General features: G+C 45.0%; 1 protein-coding gene across 1 annotated transcript in view; it reads left to right on the forward strand.

Moving 5' to 3' along the window:
* LOC144160643 (band 7 protein AGAP004871-like) overlaps nt 1-16,351 on the forward strand; it is a 121,879-nt gene that overhangs the window by 75,504 nt on the left and 30,024 nt on the right. The window contains exon 7 of the mRNA XM_077691872.1: nt 806-884. Coding sequence (XP_077547998.1) covers nt 806-884 — 79 coding nt within the window. The remainder of the gene's footprint in view (nt 1-805; nt 885-16,351) is intronic.

The raw sequence follows: 16,351 nt of genomic DNA on the forward strand, positions 1-16,351 counted from the left end.
TTGCATTGCCGCTGCCTCTCCTTCGATTCCGATGGTGAGGAGAGGGTCGCTGTAATCGACGACGATGGCCGTTTGAAGCTCACGGCCAGTCCACACTGCCAATGTGGCTACGACATCCTATTTCTCGATATTGCGCAGATAAGCACGAAGCGCCGCCAAGAGGAACTTGCCAGACATGGGTGGTGGTTGCATAAGGAATTTATGGCTAATGCATGCCAGTGGCAGGCTGGAGAAACCTTGTATGACAGGAGGGCAACCACACAAAAATTACGATCTCTTGATGTTTCTCTAATGGATTAGTAAACTTCGTGCTCATATTTAATTACCAACCGAAAGAAACGTCGCGCTTTTCTACAGGTGTATAACGGTCAAACTTTGATCGTGTCCAGCTCTATGTCGGGAACATTTTGCTGTTCAGCCCAAGGCTTAGCCTCCTGTCGAGATATATTGCTCGACATTTAGCGGTGGTGCTTTTCGAGAGAGTTTAAAAAAATGCCTGTGGTCAACTACGACGTTCTAAATGAAAATACCACAGCCAATACAAGTTCGTATGTTTCCTGTTAATAGGTGTTCCGAAATTTGCGTGGCGTAAACCCGCTTTATTATGCCCACCATAATTACGTTGAAACTCTTGCCGACTGTTTCTAGCGCAATATTCCGTCATAAGTTGCCCTCGCAGAAAAAAAAACATTCTGCGGGAAGCATGTGAAGTCCGCTAGTTAGCAAATAATTAGCAAAGCGATAGGAAGAGCGCTTTGTGTGGCTAATCGCAATGGTCCTTTCCTGCCCCTCATAATTACTGCAGCAAGGACGTCCGGCTACCGTCGCAACTACAGAGAGCCATGGCTGCCGAAGCAGAAGCCGCCAGAGAAGCACGAGCAAAGGTAAAAATTTGTAACGCTGTTATCAGTGGCCAAAGAAAGAAAGCACGATGAAATGAGTTTTAGTAACAGGTGAGATTCCTTCCTTTATGATTAATCCTTTCACAAAGGTTCTTTCGTACGAATGCGCGTGCGCTATTGAAATAGGATTCACGGCTTCCATTTCTATCTCTAAGCTGCAGAACCACTTGTCGACCTGCAAACCAGGGGCGGTATTCTCGAGTTTTGTCCCTTTTGCGTCCCTTTCAAAAGTGTCCCTTTTGGCGAGCCCTGATTGGCTAAAAGCAAACAACCGGAAGTGACGTGACGCAAGCGCAACAAACCTACTACCAACGCTTACTGCTTAACCGGAAGTACGTCACGATGAAAGGGACTCAAAAGGGACGTTTTCGAAAGGGACAGTTACGAGAATACCGCCCCAGAACGATTCTCACGCCTGCGTGGCGTGAACAAAAACTATCTTGCTTGGTTTGCGTGCAGTCATTCAGCATTCAAGCGGAGATCGATCTCATGTTTAATGTTTGCAGTTCCTCTGCCTTTTGTTCGCATATGCTAAAGGTGTGGCTGCGTAGCATGCGCGCAGGCGCACGAAAAGAAGATGTAGCTGTAATTATGGAGTCAGTAAAAAGTTTCAGATGACATATATGTTTGGGTCTTAAGATATGTACGATGCGATGGCGTTACTTCGACTCCCAGGGATCGTTTTGGAGCGGAATTGCTGCACTTGCAATCTATGCTTCACGAGCACTAAAGGTCAGAGAAGAGAGAGAGACTAGCAGCGAGGGTGTTTTATCGCCGTTGCCCAGGAGAGACGGTGGTCCTCTGTGCATCTGTGGCTGAAGATGTGAGCGTGAAAAGTTGCGGCTGCGGGGTGTTGCTTAGCTGGAGTTAGACGGGGGTGGTGCCAGTGTTTCAGGGTTTATTCTCTAACGTATGTGCCGGACTGAACGTTTTTACTTTTTTTGCGAAGAGGGAGAGTGGAAGATGGAGGAAAGATCTTTGTTGTGGACTAAATACTGGGGGTTTTGAAAAAGGCATTGAAGAGATGTTGGAGAATTCAAAGGTGTAACTTGGAGTCCAGGCCCATGGATGCAGCAGCTCCTTTCGTTGCCCTGCCCATCACCTCGAGCTGATCTTGAGGTAACGAGCTGGTCAAAGCTGCCTCCAATGTTTCCATGGAAGTGGAATAGGCAGCGTTTGAGTTGTTCGCCCTTGAGTATACCCCCGTATATGTCCAGGTTGCGTGGGAGGGAGTGGGTGTTGCCCTGAATTTAGCAGAGGTATATGTTAATGTATCATGTTCCCACCCAACATCCTCACTCTCATTTATTTGTAGACAATTGCATTGATTTATCCTCGAGAAAATTTACAATTCTTCGCCATTTAGACCCCTTTGTAGGTAGGGGGAGATCGTGTTCCTGGGGTAGGATTACGAGACGTTGTTAACATTTTTCTGCGAGAGGTGTGCGGTAGTCGTGGTCGGAGGGAACACGATGTCTGAGTTGGCGTTCCTTTTGGTCGGTGCCTCGTTCTTTTCCAGACATCTGAGTCCGGGTGTCGAGGTGACGCTCATAACTTCGTGTATTGTGGAAGGAAGTATGTGACCAAAGCGTTTATAGGCCCTCGGCCTGCAGCCAACCGTCGAATGTCCTTGTTAGTCTGTAATGTTGTTACTCTTCTATTTGATACTTCCACTAGTCGAATTGAGAAGAGGGTGGCTCCAACGTCCGCTTATTTGTCGCTGTATGTACGAGGGTCACGCAGTCATAAAGATTGGCAGTGGAGTCAACTACGACAATTGCTGCCTCTAACTTTCGTACATCACGGAGTCGGTGTATGCTGTGTTTTCATGGCATATGACTTTACTCCAATTAACTTCATACCGTCATATTACCTCACCTTTTGTAGGTTTGGGTCGAGGTTATTGGTAGGGAGTTTCTATGCGGAATCGATGATTGATTTGATCGATTGTGGGGTTAAGGCGCGGACGCTTCCCAGGAGATGAGGCGCGCGGTAGTGGAGGGCTCCGGATTATATTTTGACCAGCTGGGTATCTTGAACGTGCGGCGAAATCTCGAACACATTTGAGTTTTGCTTTTTGCTCTCATCAGAAAAGCGGGCGCCGCGGCCAGGAATCGAACCCGCGTCCTCGAGCTCAGCAGCACAGCGCCTTAGCCACTGAGTCATTGCGGCGGGTTTTATGCCAAGTCGCTGGATCCGTGATATGACCGTGATGGCGTGCAGTCGATGATTTCCCGTACCGGTTTTGTTTTCCGAGCCACGTCCTTGGTGTTTTGAGAGCCTTCATGTGATTTCTTCGAATGCGTTTTAAAGCGCCCATGTGAGGAAATATTCATCAACATCATCAACCGCTAATTGAGCTCCGCGGCAGGACGAAGACCTATTGACCTTCAACCGCTCTTGTGCTGCTGCGCTGCCAGCTTAGTTTATTCTTTGCCTCCAAATTTTTCTTCTTTCGTCCCTTCATACAGTTAAAGGCCTCCCCCTTCTTCTAGACTCGTCTCCGGTGCTGACCCACCGGTTCTCAGTTCATCTCACGGAAAAAAATGCGGGGTGGAGGGCTGCCTTGTATGCTGTCCGGTTGGTGGTGTTCATTTGATCCCTATCGGTGCGGGCAAGTTAGCGGTACGGTAGGCTCTGTAAAATCCAACTTATAATCAGTGGCTGCATCAGTATTATCCTTTCTTCCATCACTACTGCGTTTATCTTGCTCTTGGTTAGGCGTTTTATAATGTGGACAAGCGGTTAAAGATTTTATATTTTTTAGCGATTGTGAGATCGACTGTACCTCGTGAGTCCAAGGTCACGCCGACCATTCTTATGTGACAGCTCTCAGGGAGGATATCCGTCCACACTTTTAGGGTGACTTTAAGCTTTGCCGCGTGGCGCCTTCCATCGTTTGCCCCACACAGCTTGCGGCAAAAACACTGCGGGAATATCGAAAATTAGCTCGAGAATTAGTGTAATATGAGACGCTCTCTATATTCGCTTTCATTTTAGTTCATGTCGGCTTGTAGTGTATGCCTTCCTTGATTTTTGGGAGACTGGCGTTAATCCTTTGCTCCCTGTTTCAGTTTGTGACCCAGTGCTGGTGCCGGCATCAGTTACTGTAGAAAACGCGCTGCGGTGGCTCAAAGGGCAAGACATTGCGCTGCTAATCCAAATAACGTAAGTTCGATTGCCCGCCGCGGCGGCAGTTTTCCTGATGGACGCAGAAAACAAAAATGTGCATCTGGGAAGATTTCGGCGCACGTTAAAGATCCCAGGTAGTCGAAATCAATCCGGAGCCCTCCACTACTGCGCGCCTCGTATCCCAGGTGTGGCTTCGCCTCGTGAACTACGGAAAATTAAACTTTGTTACGGTCTGGTAGAGAGGCGCTTTGGTGCGGTAACGTCAGATGCGGGCACGGATGACGACCGTGTCGAGTATGCAACACCGACAGAGCGTAGAACGAACTTGACTGCGCTGGTACGGCTCCCTTGTGGTGTCCTTGTCCTCCTCTGCACGCTTCAGTCGCCGTTGTTGTGCCATATTCCAGATTTAGGCGAACAGTCGCATCTCGCTGTCTCAGTCATAGCTTCCGAGTGGCAGCGATGACAGCTTTCCGCGGAAACGTGATGAGCACGGCTGATAGCGTACGGCGAGCAGCCACGGGGAAATCGCAAAACGAACCTACACTCTTAATCTGGTTCCACGTAAGATCCACTTAGTAACTGGAACTTTTTTGCAAAAAAGTTCCGGTTATATTATTGGAACCGTGTTCCACATATCCTGAAAATTAAGTGGAACAGTGCACCACATATTTTCCAACTAAATTATGTGGATCGGTGTTCCAAATAAAAGTATGCGGATCACTGTCCAAATAAAAGGGTAGTTTAAGTTACTGGAACATTGGTCCATGTAAAATGATTATGGAATTTATCCGGTGCGCCGTTCCAGGTACCTTCAGACCAGCTTTTTATATAAAACGGTGTTCCTATAGACATTAGGAAGCTGTCTATGGACTCCACTTTTCCAATATTTCTGCTTTCCTGTCGGTATACACCGAGGTCATATGACAGGCTGGCAGATGCATTGGTATCAGCAGGAAACCGCAAGAACCATTTTAACACAGCCTTGATATATGACCCACAGTGATACCAACAATTGGAGAGCAGAAACCACCGCAGCAGTGTGGTCCCTGATAGTTCCCAACAGTTGCCTATCGGTGCACAGTTCTATATAAAGTTGGTCTGAGGCACCTAGAGCGGCACACAGTCTTTGGCTTCACCCGCAGAATCCTGGTCTGGGTTTCAGCTGCATGTAAAGGAAACACTATACTTGCATTAAAATACGCACGAAACAAACTATTATGACTCATACACTGCTTTTCAACATACTATTCAACTTTATTGGGTGTTAGTATTCAAATTTCAGTTTGAATAGCTGTCTATTTTAAATTGCACAGAAAATGACCAACGTACAAGGAATAAATACCATAACGATAACACTAGGCTCCAAGTGGCATTTTCACATATTCACTTTTACTCAAAAACATGGTTAATAAAGATGGTATTAGACGTGTGCGTCTACCACGGTACTGACACAGACATTATAAAACAGTGAGCATGAAATATGCTGTCTTATCAGATAAACCAAGGTAATTCAAAGGCGGAATTACTCATTGCGCTTGCCATACTATGTTTACGCATAACTGTTCGGGAAAATGCAGTTTGCTATTAAATTGTAGGGAAAGGCCTAAAAACAAGCCATACACGGTTGTATTATCACAAACCTACAACAGTGCAGTGCAAGAGTTTAGGAAAACAACGCTCGAGCCAAGATTAACGATAAAACATTTTGACACGAGAGGTCACATGCAGCAGTATGCCACAATTAAAACATGATTATTAAAGATAGTAGTTTCCTCACACCAGACGTAAGTGTAACATCAAGCTATTTGCTGGCAAAATAAACTTTATGAGCGTCCTGAAAAGGCCTTTGACTTAAGGCACGTTACTTCACCAAACAATTTGTAGTTGTTTAAAATAATTCATCCCAGCCAATCACACAAAAGCCAGCGTGAATCTTATGTAATTTTGCAAACCAGGTAGCTGGAAGCATGTTACACATATTAAAATTTAACAAGCAGACTAATTATATACGTTGTCAATTCAAGCGGGAACAAGTCAGACATCCTTAAGAAGCAAACAAGCCAGCGTTGAATCATACAGGGGACCAGTTTTACAAAGCAGACTTGAAAGCATTTTTTCCAGCCTCAACGTTTTACCTTAGGTAAAATTCACAGTTGCGTGCTATAAAAACCCTCCCGTCTTGCTGCCAGTGTAATTGTGACCAAAGCCCTGCTTCTGCCAAGCAAGAAATGCACCTTTGTTCAAAGGAGAAGACTTGTTCAAGCGAAATACGCACATTTTAAATCCTTCTACGACATGGGTGTCAGCTCACTTACAGTACTAAAATTTATCAATGAAGGCGGAAGCCATCTGCGTAAATAAGCACTGTCACTTTTGCATCAGCAGCAGCACTGCCACGAAAAAAAATCTCATGAGCTACACTTGAGTAATAGGACGTTACAATGCGGTGCCATGAACTACATTAACACCCACTGTAGATTCAAATACAGCCTGCGCATTGTGCCAATGATGAAAAATAAGGCACGACTTCAGTGTTCAGTTGACATGAAACTTGCATGTGCCAGTAACTTAAACCTCTTCATCTGACCTCACCCCCTTCATGCCTTCTATCTTACCTCTTTCATGCCTTTCAAGAGATGCTTTAACCTCTACCAATAATTTAAAATCCCAAGTAGAGCTGAACACTTCAAGTATTTTAACAGAGACTCCAACTTAAATGACACCAGGCCACTGTCAAACTTCTCATGCTTTCCAAGAATTCCCTGCAAAAGTCTCAAGAACTCTTCAAAGGCACACAACCATAACAACATGATGAAACGATGAAAAAGATGACATATGCGGCGAAGAGGGTGACCATATTCTGAAGTGACAATGCAGGCGGCGAATCCGGGATGTGCTTCTTGCGGGCAATATTGATGCCGCCACTCCCTTCTCTCAGAATAACCTGGCCTCGAGAAGACTTACTGCTCACCTCATGTACCTTCAAGGAAACAAAAATATTTTGTTACATGGTTGCTTTAAATGAGTGAGTTGCTTAGGCACTTTCATAACACAATAATTGATTTAAAATCAGTCATTTCTTGGGTTTTTTTCTGGGAGTGCTGCTAGAGGTGAAAGTGCGCTAAACAATATCACCACAGACAATCAATGAAATTGCCCTGATTCTGGAAAGTATCCCACCTTGTTGCCTCGGTATCCTGAATATAAGGTTTTTTATCCTTGAGAGGTTTTGTTTATTAATCAAATAATAATTACTATAATCACCTTTCGGCATTATATTTTACACACCTTCTCTCTGCAAAAAATGTTCTCTGTACTGTATAATGTGCTCCCTAGAATGCTGTAGTGAGGCTGGCTTAATATAACTTACAGCTAAACAATGTTTCTACCGCAAAGAAATAAATGGCCAGTAATATGAAATCATAACTATTGTACTGTGGCAGAAATTGTTCGGGGAATTAGTTTCATCTAAAATATTTCCCTCTCGATATGTATTACCTCCATGGTTCGTAGTGGTATGAGGCAGAAGTTGAGCTGACTAATGCTGAACTAGGCTTTTGCACAATTTTCTTATAAATCACAACTATAGCACATTTTCTTGCAGACGTAACTTTCTGTGCTCTAAACAATTCCCTTCAAAAAAATTACCCCTTATTTAACCACCTGTCAAAATCCAATGCAAGCATTACTCATGCTACGGCTGTATTCGGGAGTATTATTGGTGCTACGGGCGTATTAAAAGCGGGAAATTTAAATCGTCGGTTGCCACCGTATTGTTGTAGCAGCAACCAGTTGGGCGTGTCCGTGGTGCTGGCAAATCACAGCAACAACTCTCAAGGTGTAAAAGGTAAATATTTACAAAACGTAAATACAAGAGAGTGGTTTTTTTGGCCACTGTTGGAGCATCCGTAATAGGCGGAATGTGAACACAATGGCCAATATTAGCGTTCACGATAACTTCTTAACAGTGAGATTTTATTAGGAAGAACAGCCCCAGAAATTGAGTCCCGCAAAAACAAAATGTCAGCTTACCCAACCGAAATTAAGACCCGGGTGTTTCTGCCAGGGACGTCTCAAAGTGCACTTCCACGAAAGTTTCGCTAACGTGTTCCTAAAAGCTCCTACTGTCACCTTGAGCCACAGGCCAAGCTGTCACTGAAAAGAAGTAAGTTTCAAACCATTAGTTACAAAGAAACTACGGCACCTAAAAACGCGCCATGAAAGACCCAAAAGTGGCAGCGAGTACTTACTTGTAGAATGCAATGATTTCAGCCCGTGCAGGAGCTTTAATGTGTTGCCTTCTGATGATACACTAACAAGAATGGGTCCAAATACAATTAAAATGGCCATATGCATTCCTTGTACAGCTGTTTTAGGTCTATCTTCGCCCTATTGCCTAAAAAATAAACAAAACAAACAAAAATATCAGAGAATAAATTTATGCCTTGCTTTACCCAGGGAGCACGAGAAAATATTGAACAATGTCTGATTCGTTCCACGAAAGTCGAATGTCTTTTTTACAGCGGAAGCCCTGGTAATCTTTTCTTGCTAACAATTTGAGGTATAAAAATATTTGAACATACTTTAAGCTCACCTGTCCTTGGTCTATGCGAACTGGTGAATATCTGCACAATATGCACGACTCAAAAGGTACTCTTTTGTGGCTTATGAGCTCCACAGGGCATTCATAATCCGTCGCACTCTCCCCGACGACCCTTCAGCATGCCGAAGATGTCTTCGGCCAGTAAATGACACAACCATGACTTCGCAGCAGCATGTAAATAATGGAAATAATTTGTTTTCATTTTTTTGCAGAGGAACAAAAACATTTGCCACAACCTATCAGTGGAGGGCAAAATGTCTCCACAGTCAGCCACAGACTCTTTCTGAACAGGTCATAGAGTATGAATACAGAATGTAGCAATCTGCTTTTGCAGTATAATTTCTACGTTCAAAGGAGAACAGAAATGGATTAATGTTTGGTGCACATCATGATACAACAACTTTGCACCTGAGCGTTTTGAAAATTATTCCAACTCTCTAGCTGCCAGACAGTGATAGCATAAAACGGCAGGAATGAATTATTTTTAAACTTACTTTGTGACGTTAAAACTTCTAATAGTCCACACGTCAGCGTTATGGGTAATTGTTCTGAGGTCTCAGGTTACCACTGACATTAACAGCATAGAAACGGCTCCACACTTTCTGCGTGTTTCCACCTGACTTCTCCTTCACAAAAGGAACGTTTTGTTACTACGCTGCTGCTCAGACAACCACTTTCCCTTGCATTTTACTACACGTCAGGGAGCCAACTAAAGTTGACTAGTGTAAATAGACCATCTGAATTCATCGAAGGCATTGGAAGAAACAGGGAACAACTACACACACAGCACAGATAAACGTAAGCAATGCTGCCGCCAACGTCTTGAATGCACATCAACATTAGGCGGAATAGCGTGATTAGCACAGTAAATTTATGGCTCTCAGAAGACCAACACAACGCAATTAACACGGAAGTTTGAAAATACCGATAAGTCTAAAGACAGACGCTCCGACAAACAAGCTGCGCAGTGTGTTCGCGCGAGACAATAGCGTGCGACTAACCCGAGAAGATGCAGTACCGCTGACAGGTGCAGCAACCGTCAATATACAACTAAGCAACACCCCACCATAAGGGGACATGCAGACTCGAGAAATGCGCGCACCAGTGACTTTCTAAATAGCACTAGCTAACGTATGCAGTCAGAAATGTCAAGCCGACTCCGACGCACAAACACACAAGCTTAAAGGAGTACTGACACGAAATTTTCATGTTACGTTTTTTTCGCTGCTATGCGTGCCTACCAGCCCACTAATCATAGAATGACAGATTAGACGGTCGAGCGCAGCGTAAACATTCATTTACAGCGTCGTTTATTCGTGCCAGTTTCGGTTTCGACAAAAAAAACTCCGAACGGCCGCCATGACAGCATGTACCACATGGCGTCACCATTCTTGCCGTATCGCTGCCTCTCTGGAAGCGCGCGCGAGCGAGCGCACGCGCGCGCCCAGACCGGCCGAGGTCTTCGCCGTCCCCACACACCCGGGCAGCATGACGTCAGTCCCAAAACCATGACGTGTACACACGCCCGAGCAGCGCGCGCCAACCACAGCCAGCGCGTCGGCTTCGTCACGGGAGCCCCGACGTCGGCAGTTTGGGGCACGTAGCAGATGATGTCACGTCGGCCCGCTCTGGGCTTTCTCGTGCGGTCGAATATTAAAATGGATTTTAAATATGTTTCGCTGAACGGTTTCTGTTGAAACTTGCTGGGAGATATCTCCTGATAAAAAGGAAGCGTTTTACATAGTTATCTCAGCTTTGAAATTTCGTGTCAGTACTCCTTTAAGTGAATAACGGCCACAAACGTTTCTCGCATCGGACAGGCAGCGGAGCGGCACGTTTATCGGACGCAGTGATGAACAAGTCAATAAACAACAACCGTTACCAGACCCTAAATAAGCAGCACTGACCTTTTTTGCGCCTCCCAGCACACTTCACTTCGTCGAACAGTAAATACAGCCCGAGGACATGAAGAAATTCGCAGTTTCACGCCACAACCAAACTGATAACCGTTCCCGCCAGTCTGACCGACAGTTCATTTAGTACATCAGGCATAGAACATCAGGCGCATAACGCGAGCAATCAAGAAAACCGCTATAGAAGGCCACTGGTGGCGCTGCATGTGGACGAACAAAAACTAGCTTGCGCGAACGTTGAGACGTAGGGGCGCTGCTGTCGTTAAAAGTTTTCACGCAGTCCCGTTTTTCATTCATCGTCGTTGTACCCGTTCCGTCCCACTATACCATGCATCAACGCAAGCGGCGCTGCCTTGCGGCTGTCAATGCATACGCACGGCATGCCGCAGTGAAGTGGCGGTCGTTTCGTAATGGTTTCGGCCAACTTTTCCTTCCTCCGTGCCTTGTGCGATGCACGCCGTGGCCAGTGACCAGTCCGCGGAAGAGATCACAAGCTCGGCACCCTTGATCGCTTAATTTGCTTCGGAAAATAGGAGTAGGCCTCTAAACGGACGTCTACGCGACGCTGAGGCTGGAACAAAGAGCTCAGATATTAGTCAATAACACGTTAGTTGGGCTAAAGTTGTTTCTCTCCGCGGGCCGTGAGCGCGTGCGGTATGTGTGCATAAACTTTGATGGCAGCTTTATTTCGTTCTTTGCAGTGAAAACAAAACGACGCTTCTTTATTGACTGCGTTCTCTTGACAACAAGTCTTTCCAATACCAATAATATATACTGCGACGCTCTTTGATATCCGCGTTATAGAAAACTACTTCCGTATAGTGAATCCAGTGTGATTACTCGCTAATTAGCGAGTAATAATACATCTGCCCGTTTTCCAGCACTTTTTCTTCATGAACACCAATAGTGCAGGAAAAGAGGAACGGGGGTACCAGCAGGAGAAGGCACGTCATTCGGTAAACTTGAATTACTATGGCAAGTAACAACATTAGGGTAACACTGCGAATTTTCGCGATACTGCAATGCATAATTTGAAATAAGAATGACATTTAAATATAACTATATAGAATGTAAGGCAGATGCCGCGGGGCAGATTTAGTTCTCCGGGTTCTGTGTCGTTCTCCTCCTGCAAAGAGGCTTTCGTTTTTGCTAGTGAAAATTAATAGCCGGGACGAGACAAAATACAAAAACGAACTTCTAAGCATATAACTGCATGCGTAGCATGATGTGTGTGCATGGTGTAAAATGTGACGCAGCGGGTTACCATTATGTATGCACCCCATCACAACATAAGTAACGTGGACTAAGTACCATTGAGCGCGTACTACACCACAGCGAGATGATGACTGAGTGTTGAACAAAAACTGCCGTTTCTGCGCAACTTTTTAAACCAAATGCATAAAATGTAATGGCCTCAACAAGTATTTCGTAATCAAGATGTTCACAAAAGCACCACGAATTCTTCAGCACTATAGCAGCTATGGCTTTGCCCGAACGGCAGACGGGGAAAGGGAAGACGTTTAGTCCTTCTCAAATTGAAGTCACTGGTAATTTTGTACTTGACGCCTAAAATTAGAAAAATACGATGTTCACGAAAGCGGTTTGGGTGCCGCAGAACACCTGGAAATGGGTTCCTGCAATTTCTTCTTTTGCCTAAGATATCCTCCTCTCGACATTTTTAATGCTTTGTACGGCGTTGACAAAAAAGTGGGATTTCGTTTTCTGTCAAAGGACATCACTAAAACTACAGCTTAGCCGTATTATGAAAGTTAACTGCTGCAAGGCAGATTCATAGATGTTTGCGAAGTTCATTAAATTTTATGTGCGGTGTGCGCGTGTATATTAAACGCGCACGTGCATCTTGGGTCAAGAAGCACCTAATATATATGCGGTTCATTGTTCCAGTTGATGCATGAAAGAGTGCATACTTCACTGTCGTGCACGAGTTATGTGGAACAAGACACGAGCAAAAAATATACAAACGCACTCTCCCCAACCGTTTACTGGGACATAAGTGGAACAGTAACCGGAAGCGCCGACATCGCATGACCCCATTTCTTTGGTTCCAGATAAAAACCACGAACATAAAGAAAACAAGCTGACGGTTCCAGATAAGATCCACCTATATGCTTCGTTCCAGTTATTCTTTCGTTCGGATCCACATAAAATATATGGAGCACCCTTTTTAACTGGAACTTATATGGAACCAGATTAAGAGTGTAATAACGCTATCGCGTTAAATGTGTTTTACTTCGGCGCGACGGCCGAAATGAGGCCGAAATGAGGCATGTGGACAGATGGCTTTAGCATAGTGCAACTACGCGACAGATGTCTTACCGGATGTGGGAACGTATAGGGCGTACCTTAAACGGAAGTACTTTTTCTGGTAACCAAAAGGTACTTTTTAGTATTCAAGATACGTTTTAGTCGCCGGGACAAAGCAATCGGCGCGGCAGTATTTGTAGTCATTTAAAAGCAAACAGCATCCTCGTAAAAGACAGAGATCTGATGATACTATCTATGGTGACAGAACCGAAGAAGTCTCACATATATGTTATCGTTGAAGCATACAGGGTGAGCGAGTGAGTGAGTTGAGGCCACAATTAACAACCTTCATGTAGAAAGTTGTGTTGCGCAGATAAAAAACTGGCTGTCAAGAACAAGGATTTTTTTATTTTTTTATATTTATTCAGGTACCATAAAGGCCCCCGAAGGCGGGTATTACATAGGGGGAAGCGCACGCGTACAAAACAACCAACAAAATAAATGGATAGGTGTTAGCAAAATAACAATCAAAACTTTACAAAGAACAACAGCAGGAACTGTTAAACACATAGCTACCAGGCAAAAAAAAATACCCAAGCTAACAAAAACGGTCAAGTCATTAATTTTTTAAAAGGGTCCTAACGTTTTGTTATGATAGATTCAGTGGCAATGTACTGTGGAGGGTTATTCGATTCTATTATTGTGTGTGGAATGAATGAGTGCGAGAACATAAACGAATAACTTGTGATACGCTTAACGTTGCAGGAATGATGAGGTCATGGTCACGTAGCAGTGCTTGAGAGAAAAAATTGGCTCCAATCAACGTTGGGAAGGTGGTTGGAGAGCAAAGCTGTAAACGACACTAACAAAAATTGGCCATGCGACGTACTTGAATTCACACACGTGGCTCTACAAAGGGTGAAACCAGAGAGTCTTCCAGCCGTTACCTGGGAGGGCGGCGTTCCGAACGCCGCAGCGTCGGCCACAGCCGGGCTAGAGCGGCGGATGACGCCGCTGTAGCCCGGCCGTACGTCAGCGAAAAAAAAATAATCCATGTAAGAACTCAGAATGAATATTAGGACGGCTTAGCGTGCGTGGAAGTTCATGATGAGGAACGCGATGCAAAGATTGAGAAAAATCTGGATAATTTGTGTCAACCTGATCATTAGCGCCAAGAGATGAGAAGTGCCAGTAAAACCGGCGAGCCATGTGTCACATGAGTGACCCCCGAGAAAACTGTGCTGACATATCACACTTTCATTCTTTTTTTCGTGTCTGGAAGCACTGGGAAAGATGTAGTTACCCCCAGCACGTAGCGGCACTGCATCGTTTGCTGGTGACAGCAGATCCGCCTTTCGTGGCTTTCTTTTTAAATCGGATATCGAACGCATTCATTGATCCAACTGAATGAAGGCCGGCCAAACGCTGCTACACTGCTGTAGTAGAGTCATTCGGGCGGCCGGAGAACGTGATATAGAGAAAAATCTTTTGGGCAGGTTTTTAAGTTATGTGATGAGCATTGAGCAGACATTTTTGGCTGAGGTATACTTTGCGACCCCCTAATCTAAGTACTGAATGTGTTGGCTGACTGCGTTCTGAGAGCATTTAAAATTTACAACCAAGTTGAAAAAGGGTTGAACGATACGTTAATTGAAACGGGGTAGTGGTTTAACAATCTGGAGGTTTACCTCATTTAAAGAATGGGTCAACTTTAGCAATATGCCAAACATCAAGACCATCACTTGAAGACCGCGAAAGAAAAAAAAACGCGGTTAAGATTACAGTAATGCCGCATGATATATTTTCCAAAGTTTGTTGTTTAATCATAAGTTGTCACATACTAAGGAAATCCTTATTTTGCCTAAAACTAGTAAATATACGCTTCCTATATTGTTATTATCAGCGTAGAACTTCTTGTGACAGATTTGAAATTATGGCAGGGGACGGAAAGATAATTTCCCGAGCACAAACTCATGCGGATGCATTGTTTAAGAGCTGAGCACACTAAAATGTGACAATTGTCGCACCAATTGAACCACTAAGATGATAGTGGGATTGATTCATGGAATAATTACACACCAGGTTTATCGGTGCGATAGAAAATCGTAGCAGACAAGTCACGACTATACAAACTATGGTGGATGAATTCCACTTGTGATTGGTATTCTTTGTTACATTGTTTGTATTTAAGCCAGGAAGTTGGACCCGCCGCGGTGGCTCAGTGGCTAAGGCGTTGCGCTGCTGAGCACGAGGTCGCGGGTTCGATTCCCGGCCGCGGCGGTCGCTTTTCTGATGGAGGCGAAAAGCAAAAAAGCCCGTGTGCACGAGATTTCGGCGCACGATAAAGATCCCCAGGGGGTCAAAATTAATCCGGAGCCCTCCACTACGGCGCGCCTCATCGTCTGCGTTGCGTCGGCGCGTTAAATCCTACAATCAATCAATCAAGCCAGGAAGTTGAAAGCCGGTGTCTATCGACTTATCTTCGGTCTTTTCATGTCATTGTTAAGCTGTTGAAGCTGATGGTTGAACCAAGAATTGGTGTCTGTATTAGTGCTTATCTTAGGGACAAATCTGTTGATGAGATTAGGGAAAGCTTCGTTCAAAATAACCTAGTTTTCTTCAACAGTTCAATTCAAGGAATTTTCAAGACACTGTTCGCTGGAAATCGATAACTCAGAATTAATTGCATCAAAATTATCTCTGTTCTGACGAGCTATTTTCTTGCTGAAAGTTATTTTAGTAGTGGTCCAGTGACCCGTGCACTGATCTCATGATCGGAAATTTCATCAAGATGAATTATGTCTGAGAAATAGTCTGCATAATTTTTCAGAATAAGGCCTAATATACTGGAGGTAGATCACCTGGCGTTCCGCGGAGACGAAAGCCCTCAAATAACCAGCGCCCCAAAGCTGCCCCAAGAGGCGCTTACGTTCTTTGCGTCGCTCTCGCAGTCAGGGCAACTGCCCGTGAGCAGGGGCTCCTTTCTGATCCACCCGATCAGCTCCGACAAAAGCCTTGCTAAATTTGTAAATTCCGCGCTTCGTTCGCCAAAAAAATTAGCTCCAATCCACGCTGTGAAGCTGGTTGGAAAGCAAAACTTTAAGCGACCCCTAAAACAATTGCCCATGCGAGGTCACTTGAATTCACACAAGTGGCTTTACAAAGACCGAAACCAGAGATTCTGCCGGCCGTTATTTGGAATCGGCGGGGCCGGCGTCCCGAACGCAGGAGCGTCGGTCGCTGTCGCCCGGCCGTGGCCGACGCTCCTGCGTTCCGTACGCTGTAGCCCGGCCGTGAGTCGGAAGTGAGAGAAAACGGAAGGGAGCGTCTTTCAAAGGGTCGAGCGCAAGACACATGGACTACAGGTGCACGCGATTCGCATGCTACTGATCCTTACCACTGATCGTTAGAACCGGTTTTGGCGTCGTTCGCCGGTCGGAGGAGGCTCACAACGTGCGACGGGCGAGCCAGATGCAGTTGTGACATCGTTACGATCGTTGTGAGGCCACGCCAATGAGATCCCGCTGAGAAAG

The sequence above is a fragment of the Haemaphysalis longicornis genome, unplaced genomic scaffold, assembly GCF_048455015.1.
Source record: "Haemaphysalis longicornis isolate Haplotype H1 unplaced genomic scaffold, Haemaphysalis longicornis Haplotype H1 scaffold_11, whole genome shotgun sequence".
NCBI classification, from domain to species: domain Eukaryota; kingdom Metazoa; phylum Arthropoda; class Arachnida; order Ixodida; family Ixodidae; genus Haemaphysalis; species Haemaphysalis longicornis.